Source organism: Camelus dromedarius, chromosome 14 (assembly GCF_036321535.1).
Source record: "Camelus dromedarius isolate mCamDro1 chromosome 14, mCamDro1.pat, whole genome shotgun sequence".
Taxonomy (NCBI): domain Eukaryota; kingdom Metazoa; phylum Chordata; class Mammalia; order Artiodactyla; family Camelidae; genus Camelus; species Camelus dromedarius.
Window position 1 is genome coordinate 7,816,307 of NC_087449.1, and position 15,670 is coordinate 7,831,976.

Genomic DNA, 15,670 nt, shown 5'->3' on the forward strand with positions numbered 1-15,670 from the left:
CTGAGTAACAGTAGCCATTGTTATTTCTGTTACATGGAAAATCTCTGAGAATTCTACAATGCACTCAGAGGTTTGAAATTGTAGTAATACTGATAATAATTTCAAATTCTATCCTAATGTTTTACTTCTGTCATTCACCTTCTAATCCTGTAATTCACATGGGCAAAAATGACAACTTTTTAAAATGAATAATTAGCTTAATATTTAATAGTTAACAGCCTTCAGAGAGAAGGCTATTCAAAAGTTAGTAATAATGCATATATGGTCAATTAATTTATGACAAATGAGCCAAGAATATACAATGGGGAAAGGATAGTCTCTTCAATAAATGGTACTAGAAAAATGGGACAGCCATGTGCAAAAGAATGAAACTGGAACACTGTCTTACACCACACACACAAATTAACTCAAAATGGACCAAAGAGCTGAACGTGAGACCTGAAACCATAAAACTCATAGAAGAAAACATAAGTGATAAGCTCTTTGACACCAGTCTTGGTGATGATTTTTTGGTGGGGGAGGATCTGACTCCAAAAGCAAAGGCAACAAAAGTAAAAAAAACAAGTGGGTCTACATCAAACTAAAAATCTTGTGCACAGCCAAGGAAATCATCAACAAAATGAAAAGGCAACCTACTAAAAAGGAGAAGAAAATGTTTGCAAATTCAAAATATATAAAGAACATATATAACTCAATAAAAAATCTAATTAAAAAATGGGCAGGGGATCTGAATAAACGCCTTTCCAAAGGTGACATGCTGATGGCCAACAGGTAAGTGGAAAGATGCTCCATTAATCATCAGGGAAATGCAAGCCAAAACCACAATGAGATATCACCTCATGTCCGTTAGAATGGCAATTATCAAAAAGACAGGAAATAAGTAGTGCTGGCAATGATGTGAAGAAAAGGGGACCTTTGTGCACTGTTGGTAGGAATGTAAATTGGTACAGGCACTATGGAAAACAGTAGGGAGGTTCCTGAAAAAAATAAAAAATAGAACTACCATACAATCCAGCTATTCCACTTCTGGGTATCTACCTGAAGGAAGCGAAAACAGTGAATTGAAAAGATATATGGAACTCCCACATTTGTTGTGCTATTATTTACAATAGTCAAGACATGAAAGCAGCCTGAGTGTCCATCAATGGATAAATGGATAAAGAAAATGTGGTATATATACACAATGGAATAGTATTCAGCCATAAAAAGGAAATATTATCACTTTCAACAACATGAATGGACCTTGAGGGCATTATGTAAAGTGAAATAACTCAGAGAAAGATAAATATATGATCTCACTTACATGTGGAATCTAAAAACAAACATTAAAAAAAAATTTTTTAAACCCAAAATCATAGATGCAGAGAACAGATTGGTGTGGTTGCCAGAGGTGGGAGGGGGTCACACAAGATGAGTGAAAGTAGCCAAAAGGTACAGACTTCCAATTATAAAATAAATAAGTCATGAGGATGTGACATACAGCGTGGCGCCTGTAGCTAATAATACTGTATTGTATATTTGAAAGTTGCTAGACAGTAGATCTTAAAAGTTCTCATCACAAGAAAAAAACTGTCATGGTGATGGATGTTAACTAGACTTATCGCAGAGAACATTTTGCAGTATACAGAAATAATGAATCATTATGCTGTACATCTGAGACTAATATGTTATATGTCAATTGCTTTTTGATGTCAAAAAGTTAGTATTATAATATTAAAAGTTTAAAAGTTTACACTCATTACTAAAACAACTATCACTTTACTAATTATAAAATAAACTTTAGTTCCAAAGTGAAATGTTTTCGCTTCATAATAAAACACTAAATTGAACACAAAGGCAGAGGAAGACGGTGAGATACGTGAGCAAGAAAAGGCGTGGCATTAAGAAGAAATGGCTTCTTTTCAAAGTCCTTGCTAAACACTGTTGCTGTGAAAGTTCTCTCAGTAGAGCGTCTCCACTGAGCGGCGAGAGACCGGGTGCTGGTGGGAAGATAAACCACTTGTGAAAAGCTGCAAACTTGTTATAAGCTCTGTCGTGGGAACACTGTTTCCTCCTCCATCCTAGGAGCAAAGGGAAGAAGGGGAAAAGACCAGCGGATGAAAAAGGGAGCAGGGATATGAATGGGAAAAAAAACCCAATTCATGTTGTATGTTTGTGAGTTGCACAGATAGGCACGTGCATGTGAAAGACATAGATTCTTTTAGAATTTAGTGAAACTTCTGACATGGGTCTAATATGGCTAAACAGAGATCGATGGTGAGAGTGTTGTGTACTAAGATTTTAATGAATCCAAAAATCTGTGCACCTGAAATCCACAAAGAGAATACAATGATCCCATTTGTTCTATAAAAGCTTATTTTATGTGTCCTTTAACTATATGCGGACATTTTTGTGACTATATATAATATCCACATATTATATATATGGCTACAGAGAGTGTTTGTACAGAAACTGTCTAGAAGGACATATTACAAACTATTAAGATGGCTTCCTCTTATTTAGTTATTATTAAATTTAATAAACACCCAGGTACCCACCAGGCAAAATTAAAACTATAATCTTGACAATAATTGTGTCTATCCCACCCTGGCGTCCCTAACCTGAGGTAAACATCATCCCAGTAGCCTCTAATCACATGTGGCTAATAAGCATTTAAAATTTGACTAAGAAACCAGATTTTTAAATTTTCTTTGATTTTAATTAGTTTAATCTAAATTTAAAAACTTGAGCTGGTACAAAATATGCTTCTGATAAACACAAGACTTTTTTTTTTAATCTAATTTTTTTTATTGACGTATAGTTGGTTTACAATGCTGTATTAATTTCTGGTGTACAGCATAGTGATTCAGATAAATATATATATATGTATATATTCCTTTTCATATTCTTTTTCATTATAGGCTATTACAAGGTACTGCATATAGTTCCCTCTGCTATACAGTGGGACATTGCTGTTTATCTATTTTATATATAGTCAAGTTCATTGTTTTTGTGTAAGATTTTACCTAAGCCATTGCATCACTTAGGATACTACTGTTGAATTGAAGTTCTATCAGATGCATCTCTTCTCTCTAGTCTGACACATAAATACACAGCTAATCTAGTTGGCGTCAACAGATTGATTCCATCCAGATGATTTTTTTTCCTGTGCATCCATGTAATATTGTAATGTGTTGGATGCAGATAGCACAAGTTATGAGAATCTCTTAGTACGCTGTAATTGGTAATTGAGTTGACAGTCTTTCTATTTTAATTGTAATATAATTAAACGTTTTTAGTTAAAAATGAGTATGGACAAATTTTAAAATTTAAAAAGGAGGCACACAACTAATGCAAAATCAAAAGGAGATGCAGAAACTAGCATTAGAACCAGAAGAGTAAAGAAAAAAGGGAGCTGGCTGAAAGCATGTTGGAAATTCAACTGCAATTATTGGAACTGAGCAAAAGGAAAAAAGCTGCTGATTTGTTGTATAAAAAATGAACACTATTAAGAGCCATTTTTAGCAAAGACACAGTGAATTCGGTAACTTGCTTTTCAACAATCAAAAAGAACTGATGACATTAGTTACCTATAATCAAAATTAAACATCCAACAAAACATGTTGAAGTGACTTTTAAACAGAATCTGAGCTTACAAATTTGTCCAGCTTGGATTCTTGCACAAAAAAGAAAACAACTTTTTTCAACAGATAGATGGTTATATTCAGCTTTGTTAGAGTATTATGAGAAAATACTAAAAAGGTAGTCCAACAAAAGGGAGAAGGTTTTCAGCCAAGCCATCAAACAACTGCCCGAGGAATGCAAGATCTCTTGGACAACATCTAAAATCGATTGATTCAATTTTGGGAAAACATAACGACTTTTCTCAGCACTGGATGAGCAGCGCCACGTCAGTTAATGCCTGGAGTCTGCTTGTCTCCAAAGACTTCCAAATTTATAAAGCAATATTGTCAACCTGTGGCCTGGAAAACTAAACTCCAAATTTAAATATTTTAAAATCTTTTATATCTGTCAAAGAATCATTTCAGCTAGATTTGAAAAAACTAAATCCTCTCCTGATGGATGGGACTTCAACCACCTTAGGTTAAAAAAAAAATCTGGATTTCGCATAATCTTGAGACACATAAACAAGAGACACGTTTCCCTCATTCCTTCATTCTACTGTATAATATTCATGTTCAGTTTTCTAAAGCAGATTCCTGGCAAGTGTCATGGATACCACCGATAAATCATTCAGTAAATATCTGCAAATGCTATGGATCAGTGCCAGACTATGGAACTCTTAAAAGAAATAGAACACAACAAATTTAATGGTCTGTGTTCTTTGCCATTATTTGTTGGTTAAGTCATGGAAGAAATATACAAAGACTTATATTGTTAAGTCCAGCTCAAGACTTCATTAAAACAAAAAAAATTGCTTTCCAAATATTTAATAATTAAAGACCAAAAGTGGAGGAGCAATTTATATTTTCTCACTGATAACAGGCAACATGTAAATGAAAGAAATTTGAAGCTCCTTAAAAAAAAAAAAAAGGAAAAAGAAATACTGATTTGTAACCTAGCTAAAAAGGCACAAAATTTTGTGTTGAAATGGAAACTTTTCAAGTACAATACAATAAACATAATTTTACACATTTTTCTAAAATAAATCAATTTGAAGAAAAATTTGAAGAATGATTTATTGACATTAATAAATTAATAGTTGCTTATACATTTATGCAATACCCCTTTGAATTCAATTTAATATAACTTAAGTATCAGTAAATTTATTTCAAAACTGTGTCACTTCGACAGACGTAGTTTTGAAACTGATATGCTATTGCTTCAAAGTCAAATCAAATCTTCTAAGAAAGAACCAGTTTTGCCCATGTACCTGCATGTATTTAAAGAAAATAATTCTTTGGTACCTGATTCATTTTTTGGAAATTTTAGGTATGTTTGGAATTATTGGGGTATGTGATTCTACTTTTTCATTTGCAAATTTTATGAAATCTGATAGAGACCAAATATTTCTAATAAAACTTTTGCATCCAATTTGAGATACAATCTAAGTATAAAATACACAGTGGATTTATAAAATTTAGCATAAAAAATGCAAACTATCCCATTAATAATATGCTATATTGATTACATGTTAAAATTATAACATCCTGGGGTATTTTCAGCCAAATATAATATGTTAAAATTAATTTCATCTGTTTAAATATAACCACTAGAAAATTTAAAATTACATTTATGGCTTAAGAGTCATTTCTATGGGGCAACACTAGAATACATCCAGAAACGGAATTGTTGAGTTATAAAATATTTGATAGATCAATACTTGAAAAATAATGCCAAATTGTTTTTCCAAAGTCTCGATGTCAGCATCAACGTCACCAGAGAAAATGTCAGAATGCAAGTCCCCAGGCCCCTGAGATGTACTGAATCAGATTCTCTGGAGGTGCGCCCAGCAATCTGTATTTAACATGCCCTCCAAGTGATGCAAACTCAAGTTTGAGAAATCACTGGCCTGGAATACTCAGAACAGACTTCAAAATATTCCATATTTAGAAGAAAAATGCCATTTTGGAAAGAGAAGTCCTGTCTTGGTGAAGTTAAGGTGATATTATTGAATGTGTGCATGCATCTACAAACCTTGGAGACAAACACAGGCTTCCATAGCCTTGTGGTAGTGAGACCCATGCCTGCGGTAAAAGTGACTGAAAGCCACCTTTGACAGTATAGTATATTTGACAGACCCTGGTGCAGAAGAAAGGACTCAGGCTTCAGACTTAATCTGAATACCAACACCAGCGCTTACTAGCTGTGAGCTCTTAAAAGATCTTTAACCTCCTGGAGCTTTGGTTTTCTCTACTATAAAACGGGAATTATAGCATATACCTCAAAATACAGTTTTGAGGATTAACGAGGCTCCCACAAAGTGCTAGACACATAGAAAGGACTCCATAAATAGCAGCCTTGTAAAACTGAAGCTCTGATCAGGAGACATGGCCTGGTGAATAAGGGCCATTACCCTAGGCTTCTTTGGAAATGATTCTTTGTGAGGTACATTCCCCAGGAGAGCACTATATTTTCTATATCTGGAAGACATAACGGAAGTCACTGTAAGCCCCGATTTGGGTAGATCTCAGAAAGAGCCTTAAGAGTCTATGTTTTAGGGATTCTGCATTATAATCTAACTCTACCTTGTCCTACCTACCTTAGCCACTAGAACTTGGCAATGTAAATTAACTGGAACTTCTATTTCAGATCAAGACGGGGTAACGGGGCCTAGATTTACTCTTCTGCCTAAAACAACTACAAAAATAGACAAGTTGTATGAGAGTGGCACTCCAGGCACTGGACACAGGCAGTAAGGAAGGAACAGAGAGCCCTGAGGGACGGGAAACAAGCAAGGTAAGCCCTGCCCACGTACTGCCTGGAGAGGGAGTTTAGGCTGTGCCCAGGGCGGAGTTCTAGAGAGGAGACTGCCATACAAAGAGGCAGAGGCTTCCCTTCAAGTGCTCAGCAGAGTACTGATTATCACATGCATGTGAGGAAAGAGGCTGGGGAAAGAACCACGCAGAAGAATTAGAGATAACAATCCCCAGAGCTCACACAGAGATGGGAACAGTGCCGATTTCCACCCGCCAGAGAGGAAGATCTCATAATTCAGGAGCACTGGTTAGAGTACAAAGATAGGTCTTACCTCAATAAAAGGGGAAAAATACCCTTAGATTAAATACAGCTCTGATCTTGCCTAACAGTGCTTAAAAGCAAGGCTTAAAAGGATCGAATTACTTGTTTCCAAGTAATTTAAGCATATCCTAGGACAAAGATCAAGAATATTTATAGAAATACCGAAATATCCAACACCCAACAAAGTAAAATTCACAATATCTGACATTCAATCAAAAATTACCGGGAATGCATAGCAGCAGAAAAATACAACCCACAATGAAAAGAAAGATCAATCAACTGACACTAACTGAAAAATGATAGGAATTAGTAGCCAAGGACATGAAACAGTTATTATGACCATATTTCATATGTGCAGAAGCTAGAGGAAAGAATATGTTAAGTAAAGACATGGAAGATGTAAAAAAGACTGAGTTGAACTTCTAGAGGTGAAAACTGCATTGTCTGAAATGAAAAATGCATTGGGTGGGATAAACAAGAGATTATACATTTCAGAAGAAAAGGTTAGTGAACTTGAAGGAGAAGCAATAGAAACTATCCAAAATGATAGGAAAAAAAAAAAAAAACCTGGAAGAACATTAACAGGGCACCAGTGAATTGTGGAACAACATCAAATGATCGAATAAACCTATACTTGTAGCCCCCAAAGGAGAAGTGGAGGGGGATCAAAAATTCTTTAAAAAATAATGGCTGAAAAATTTCCAAACTTGGTGAAAACTAAGCCCACAGATCAAAAACAAAAGAAACTCCAAGCAAAAGAAAAATGAGGAATCTCTTCAGCAAGTGGTGCTGGAAAGCTGGACGGCCACATGTAAATCAGTGAAGTTAGAACACTCCCTCACACCATACACAAAAACAAACTCACAATGGCTTAAAGACTTAAATATAAGACATGACACCATAAACCTCCCAGAAGACAACATAGGCAAAATGTTCTCTTACATCAATCGTAGCAATGTTTTCTAACGTCAGTCTCCCAAGGCAATAGAAATAAAAGTGAAAATGAACAAATGACATCCCATCAAACTTACAAGCTTTTGCACAGCAAAGGAAACCGTAAACAAAACAAAAATACAACCTACAGAATGAGAGAAAATATTTGCAAATGATGTGACTGACAAAGACTTCATTTCCAAAGTATACAAACAAACTCATACTCAGTAACAAAAAACAAATCAATCAAAAAATGGGCAGAAGACCTAAAAAGACACTTCTCCAAAGAACACATCCAGATGCCCAACAGGCACATGAAAAGATGCTCAATGTTGCTAAATATTAGAGAAATGCAAATTAGCACTACAGTGAAGTATCACCTCACACCCGTCAGAATGGCCATCATTAAAAAGTCTACAAGTAACAAATGCTTGAGAGGGTGTGGAGAAAGGGAACCTTCTTACACTGTTGGTGGGAATGTAAATTGGTGCAGCCACTATGGAGGGCATTATGGAGGGCAGTATGGAGTTTCTTTAAGAAACAAAAAATAGACTTACCATATGATCCAGCAATCCTACTCCTGGGTATATATCCAGAGAAAACTCTAATTTGAAAAGGTACATGCACCTCAATGTTCACAGCAGCACTATTTACAACAGCCAAGACATGGAAACAACCTAAATGTCCATTGACAGATGATGAGATAAAGAAGATGTGGTATAAACAGATAATGAAATATTACTCAGCCATAAAAAAGAACGAAATAATGCTATTTGCAGCAACATGGATGGACCTAGAGATTCTCATACTAAGTGAAGTAAGTCAGACGGAGAGAGACAAATACCATATGATGTCACTTATATGTAGAATCTAAAATATGATACAAATGAACTTATTTATAAAACAAACAGACTCACAGTCATAGAAAACAAATTTATGGTTTGGTAAGGGGTAAGGAGATCGGGGAGGGATAAATTAGGAGTTTGGGATTAGCAGATACAAACTACTACATATAAAGTAGATAAACAACAAAGTCCTACTGTATAGCACAAGGAGCTATATCAATATCCTGTAATAAACCATTATGAAAAAGCATATATATATGTGTGTGTATAACTGAATCACTTTGCTGTACACCAGAAGCTAATAGAACATTGTAAATCAACTATCCTTCAATTAAAAAACAATTTAAAAAAGAAAGATGAGGAAAACTACAATGAGTCTCATAATCAAACTGCTTTAAAATCAATGATAAAGAGAAAAACATAAATGTAGACAGAAAATAAAAGACACACAGAAGAACAAAGACAAGAAAAAGAGTAAATGTTTTCTCTTAAGATCAGGAACAAAATCAGAATGTTTAATCTTATCACTTCTATGCAACTTTTTACTGGAGGTCCTATTCAGGGCAATAAGGTACAAAAAAGAAATGAAAGGCATCCACACGAAGAAGGAAAAAGTAAAACTGTCTTTACTCATAAGACATAACTGTCTATATTAAATATCTGATGGAATCTATGAAAAAGCTACTAGAAGAAGTAAGTGAGTTTAGCAAGGTTGTAGGAAATAAGGGCAGTATAAAAAGTCCATTGTATTTCTATATACTAGCAACAAACAATTGGAAATTAAAATTTCAAAAGCACGACCAGTTACAATAGCATAAAATATAAAATATGTAGGGATATAGCTGACCAAAGACATGCAAGACCTGCACACTGAAAACTACAAAACACTGCTGAGAGAAATTAAAGAAGACCTAAGTAAATGGAGAAAAATGCTGTGTTAATTGAGTTGGAAGATACAATGGTGTTAAGATGTCAATTCTCCTTAAATTTATCTATAATTCAATGCAATGCCAATCAAATCACCCAGTAGGTTTTTTTTTTGGGGGGGGGGAGTAGAAACTGACAAGCTGAGTCTAAAATTTACATTGAAATGCAAAGGACCTAAGAGTGACAAAGTAAGTTCAAGAAAGAACAAAGTTGGATGGATAACACTGATTTTAAGATTTATTAAAAAGCTATAGTTATCAAACCAGTGTTGCACTGGCATAAATATATACAAAAATATCAATGGAATAAAATAGAGTCCAGAAATAGATCCACACATATATGAATAATTATTTTTCAATAAAGTTGTGGAGACAATTCAACAAATGGTGCTAGAACAAGTGGATATCCACAGGCAAAGAGACTATCACCATGGCTACCATCAAAACACTTCAATCCTTATCTCACACCATACACACAAATTAACACAAAAATCACAGTCCCAAATCTAAGAAAACATAAGAGAAAGTCTTTGTGACCTTGGGCAAGGCAAATATTTCTTAGATGTGACACTAAGAGCTGTATCCATAAAATAAAAAAATTGATAAACTGGACGTCATCAAAATTTAAAACTTCTGCACTTTGGAAGACACTGTAGAAAGAATGAAAAAACAAATCATATATGACAAGAAAAGATTTTCAAATCATGTCTATGATAAAGGGCTTGTATCCAGAATATATTAAAAACTCTGTACAATATTATATTTAAAAACTAGCCCAATAAAAAGCTAGGCAAAAGATTTGAACAATATTTTACTTAAGAACATATATGGATCGCAAATAAACACAAGAAAAAAATGCTCAACATCACTAGTCATTAGGGAAATGAAAATTAAAACCACATCTAATAAAATGAAAGAGACGGATCACATCAAGTTCCTGAGGAACACCTGGAACGCTCACACACTGCTGGTGGGAATGTAAAATGGGACAGCCTGTTTGGAAGAGTTTGGCAATTTCTTAAGTTAAACATACACCTACCATGAGAAGTCCAGACATTTCGTTTCTAGATATCTACCCAAGAGAAATGAAAGCACGTGTTCACACATAGACCTGTGCACAAGTGACCAAAGCAGCTTTAATTGTAACTCCTTAAAATGTGAAAACAATCCAAATGTCTATCAACAAGTGGGTGGATAAACAGTGGATGAAGCACTGTGTAACCACACAATAAAATGTTACTCAGTAATAAAAGGCAATGAACTATTGATACTATAACATGAATGAGTCCAAAATCAATTTTCCTAGGTGAAAGAAACCAGACCCCTTCCCTTCCCCCTCCCCCCAAAAGTACATTCTGAATAATTCCATTTATATAAAAATCTTTCTAGATTTACAAATCTAGAAAAAAGTAAACAAATCTATAGTGATGCATCTCACTAGTTGCCTGGGGATATGGGACCAGGGAAGGGCAGGAAGGAGAGATTACAAAGGTTTATGAGGAACCTTTAGGGAGGATGGATATGTTTGTTATCTTAATTTTGGTAATGGTTTCATGGGTTTATACAAAGGTCAAAACTTACCAAATTTTATACTTCAAATAATGCAATTTATTATATATCAATTGTATTTCAATAAAGCTGTTAACTTTTTAAATGGATTTCAACTGAGTAAAATTCAAAGTTCAGTTCATCAGTTGCACTAGTCACATTTCAAGTTTTTGATTGCCACATGCAGCTAGTGGTGACCACTGTGGACAGCACAATTGTAGGACATTCTGTCACTGCTCAGAGCACCACTGGAAGCAGCCGATGTAACTAACATTACAAAAGCACCTGTTTCTTTCTTTCCTCCTCCGTCTATCTACCACAAACTTCAAAAATAGGAATAAGCATGGAAGCATGGCACTGATATATAAATTACAGGAGAATTTTAACAAGCAGATTTTATTAAGCTTAATGTAACTTCAGTGTAAGATACACCTTTGATTCATAAACATAAATAGCACACTATTTCCTCACTTAGATATCACTGTGGATTAAATCTAATTAGTTTCTTCCAAAGCTCAAGTTGAAGGCAATTTTAAACTAAATGACATGGAAAAAAATGAAACGAGTAACATTATCTTGGAACTTACTTTTTCCTTGTAAGCAACGTGGTTATAGCTTAAATATAACTCCTAAAAGAGTATATACATTTTTTTCATATCTAATGAGTTAGTCTGAAATACATAGCATGTTTCAGACTACACTACATAATGCAACTAACTTTTCCTATTTAAAATAGTCAAGCATTAAAACAAATATAATCCTAAATTTCAACTGTAAGAATATACATGTAAAGAGAAAACCCTATGGTATGCACAGAAATGTTTCACATTGAAGTAGTTCATAAAATTAGGACAGAGAAATTGTTACACTTAGTATTCTTACTGACACTTTTTTCCTTCCCTCACTAATAGCTCTCAGTTTTGAGAGGTGATTTGATTTAAAAAGACTCAAACTCTCTTTTTGGTTCCTCCCCTCCCTCCCATCCCACCCCCACCGTAGCCTATGACTTGGGAGGCACAGTCTGTTGGCTGAGTGTTTTTGTTTCAATATACAGAATGCAGGGCTGGACTCCACAACCCACCCTGTTCCAAAGCCTGATACACTAACCTTTTATGCAGTTTGATGTCTGAGTCATCTGTCTTAGAAATGTAATACAGAAAAAGGCAACTGGGGATGGGCGGGGGGGGAGGCTGGCGGCCAGTGTAGACCAATCAACCCAGACAATCCCCAAACCGTGTGTCATAGAAGATAAGCAAGAAGTAGAGAAACAGAACCCAAGTCCCTCTGTTGTTTGCAGAAGCAGAACTCACAAGCCAGTTTCACTTACTTTTTTACACCGACAGAGCCATTTTCCTTGTTTTCCATGTCAACAGATAGCATGGGGAGGCTGCAGGGCTCCTTTACTTCAGCAACTAATCGATAAGGGAGAAAAGCTCGTGTTTAATTCTTAGAAAGTGAAAGAAGAATCTATATTCTGAATCGGAAACATAATGGTCCCTTTTACAGCCTTGCACCAGTTCACGTATGTTTGCTTAAATCTCCAGTTCTCTCAGTGATTGGAGAGATGTGATTAACCCTAAAGAATTGGAGGAGACGGATTGGGGTGCTTTCATCTGTACTGGCACTCCCTGCCTCGACAATAAGCATTTGCAAATGAAATTGAATCCTCGTTCAAAACAAGAGCTGTGTGAACGGGCACAGCTTTCTCTGGGTGCCAAGCTCTCACTTAAGACACTGCAACTCATAAATGAGTCAAAGTCGAGAAAAACAATCCCCCTTTTCCTCCCCTTCCCACCACGCGCGGTGATTTCTTTTTTCCCTTTTCTGCATTTGTTGTTTTTTTTTTTTTTGTCCACTCCCACTGCTCCTATATTTTTTCATTGCCATGCAAAAGAGGACTTAGAGCTTTTGTCAGCAAGTACTCCCCCACCTCACATATTCTCAGTGAAAATCTCAAAAACCTGTCTGTGAGATGGCCATGCTGTGGTAAAGCTGGAAGCTCACAAAAATGTCAGGTAGCCCTCAGCACAGAACGGTGGTGCTGGGGGGGTGTGTGTGTGTGTGTGTGTGTGTGTAAGAGAGGGTGGGCAGCGCGTTAGATTTATGTAAAAATCATCAAAACATTCAAGTAAATATAGTAGAATCCATCACTCTGTCTTTTTGTTTAGTAGGACGAGGACTGAAAAAAATAAAATCCCTCCACAATTAATATGCAATTAGCAAGATGAAAAGCGATGAACAAAACTGCTTAAAAAAAAAAAAAAACTAGTTCTGAAACGTGCTTGTTCTCCTGCAGCTGAAGCCATAAATTAAATACATTTCCTCTCAAATCACTTTCTACTTCGGCACTCCTTCTCCAGGGATTACTCTGACACAAGTGCATCATTTAGTATATTCACAAGATTTTATCACTGTTAGAGAAGTAGATGATCAACAAATAATACTGTTAAGTGTGGGATAATCTTCACTGCTGATACACACACGCACGCACACATACACACACACACAAACTTCCAGTTGCTAAGCCACTTAGATCATTCATAGAGAAATCCAGCATGTAATATACATATAGATATTAACACACATCCACACACCGTTACAGAGGAGCCAGAAGATAGGGCTGCCTCTCCCTGCCAAAGAATGATTTCACTTCAGTTGGAAACTGTTACACATTCACCATTTTCTAAGCATCTCAGAAACAAAACAAAACAAAACAAAACACTCACAATGATACTCTGCAAACACCACACTACGTTGTCTAATTATTATTATTATTACTATTTTCTTTTTTTGTGGAAGAGTAAAAAGAAAACCTACCTAGAAGCAACTAAAACATGTCATTTTTTATAGGCTTATCAAGAACAGCCAAAGAAACCCCAATGTTTTCTTTCACAAAGTAGGCTGGCAAAGGAATTCAATAAGGAGGTACAATTTGACACAGTGAAATAAAACCAGGCTGGCTCTCAGCCAACATGACGTTAGGAATCACACACAAGCTGCACCAACTGCCTTCTGGTTCATGGCTGACTTTTTAAAGCTACAGTGTGCCTGTTCACTTTTGCTAACTACCTTCAGCACAATTAGTGGAAGTAAATGAATCACAGGTCCCCAGACTGCAGAATTCTCCCTGCACCTGTCTTCTTGTTCAAAGAAAAACAAGCTGTATCAATAGCCTCTTATTTTCCCCCTCCCCTCTGTTGTTCCTGCATCATGGGTCTTTGTTGCTGTTTTGAACATGAATGTCATGTTTCAAACTATTTCTTTTTCTCCCCTGTGGGGGAAAAAATAAGAGAAAATAAGAGACTGTCCAGTATTTATGGGCTATGCCCAGTGAACCCCCAGAAACTGCAGCCCTGTGTTACTCTTTCTTCCTAGTAGAGATGCCAACAAAGTTCCCAGGGTCGGTTTTTAAGTAATCTCTTTGTGAGACGAAGGAAAGCACTGCCCAGCAGAAAATCCTTTTACTGCATTATGCAGGAAGTAACAAATTTCAGAGAGGATGCAAAGTAGATGACCAGATCTCCTGAGAACACCCACATTCTTTAATTTTGGCATTCATCCTACCAGATGAAGTTAGCAAAAATTTAAAATAAAACAAACCTTACTCTACAGAACAAAAACAAGTTGTCTGGGAGGTTTACTTTTAACTGTTTATCCCAGTTGCATAAAAAGCGTAATTCAACAAATTCAATATGTATTTTCGATGAGTACCTGGTACTATATTGGTTGCATATGAAAAAGAAAATCTTGTGCCAACCCCCAAATTCATAGTATCTTCTACCAGCATCCCAAGTCCCAATTCAGGAAAGCGGGAGGTGGAGCAGAGGCTAGGCATGATCTTTTGATTAAGTTGACCTGGTCAATCTCACAGTTTTCTTGCTTAGCTGGCAACTACTACTCAAGGGAAACATTCACATTCCACAAATGTGGTATAAATACACAAGAAACATAAACGGTTGTCGTTGAAATAAACACCAATCAATATTTGCACACTTTTAGGTCAAGATGTCACCAAAACCACTCAAGGTAGGGCAGAGAATACAGATTCCCAAGACGGAGCCTAGAAAAAGTCATTTGCTGCTGCAATACTGTGTAGGCTTCAGGCAGAACTGAGGAGAAAGCTGCTAGTCGCCCTTTAGTAATTTTTCAGCTCACTAAAGATCAGCAACTACGATCTAAGTTTGCAACCTGAATTTCAAAGTCAATTACGTTCCCCTTACTTATTCCCGAAACAGTATTAGGAATTTTCAACTCCTTGGAAGACCATCACTGGGAATGATTTCAAGTGCCGTCTCTGCTCATCTTTGCCCATTGCCCCCTTGAAAGGGTACACAAAGATAATTCCGGGAAGAATTCTAAATGTTCATTTTTTTCCCTTTAATATGTGTCTCAAATTTATCTTTTAAACTATTTGAAATATTTTAAATTCAATAAGTATAAACAGAAAGTAACTGCAAGATACAGTAAAGCTGCAGAAATTCCTAACTTAGAGAAATGCTCTAGGAACTTAGCTCCACCCTTTAATTTCTTCATCCATTACTGGTCATTGCAACCATTTGAGTACCCCCTTTCACAACTGTGCACACTTTACACACCCATCCCACACATCCAAAATCCATATTCACAGTAGCAGAAGTTTTATTTAGAAAGCTATCAACACAGTGCGGATACTCAGAAAAATATTTAAATAAAATTAAAATAAATGTTCAAATGTTTTGAGCATGGGTCAAACAGGAG

General features: G+C 35.9%; 1 protein-coding gene across 2 annotated transcripts in view; it reads right to left on the minus strand.

Moving 5' to 3' along the window:
• SAMD13 (sterile alpha motif domain containing 13) overlaps positions 1 to 15,670 on the minus strand; it is a 40,556-nt gene that overhangs the window by 23,121 nt on the left and 1,765 nt on the right. The window contains exons 1-2 of one of the 2 annotated variants that reach the window (XM_031465480.2): positions 13,751 to 13,829; positions 12,261 to 12,345 (exon numbers count right to left, since the gene is read on the minus strand). In XM_031465480.2, coding sequence (XP_031321340.1) covers positions 12,261 to 12,313 — 53 coding nt within the window. In that variant the 5' untranslated portion in view covers positions 12,314 to 12,345; positions 13,751 to 13,829. Of the gene's footprint in view, positions 1 to 12,260; positions 12,346 to 13,750; positions 13,830 to 15,670 lie in introns of those variants that run through there. The other variant, XM_010987152.3, reaches the window with a different exon arrangement.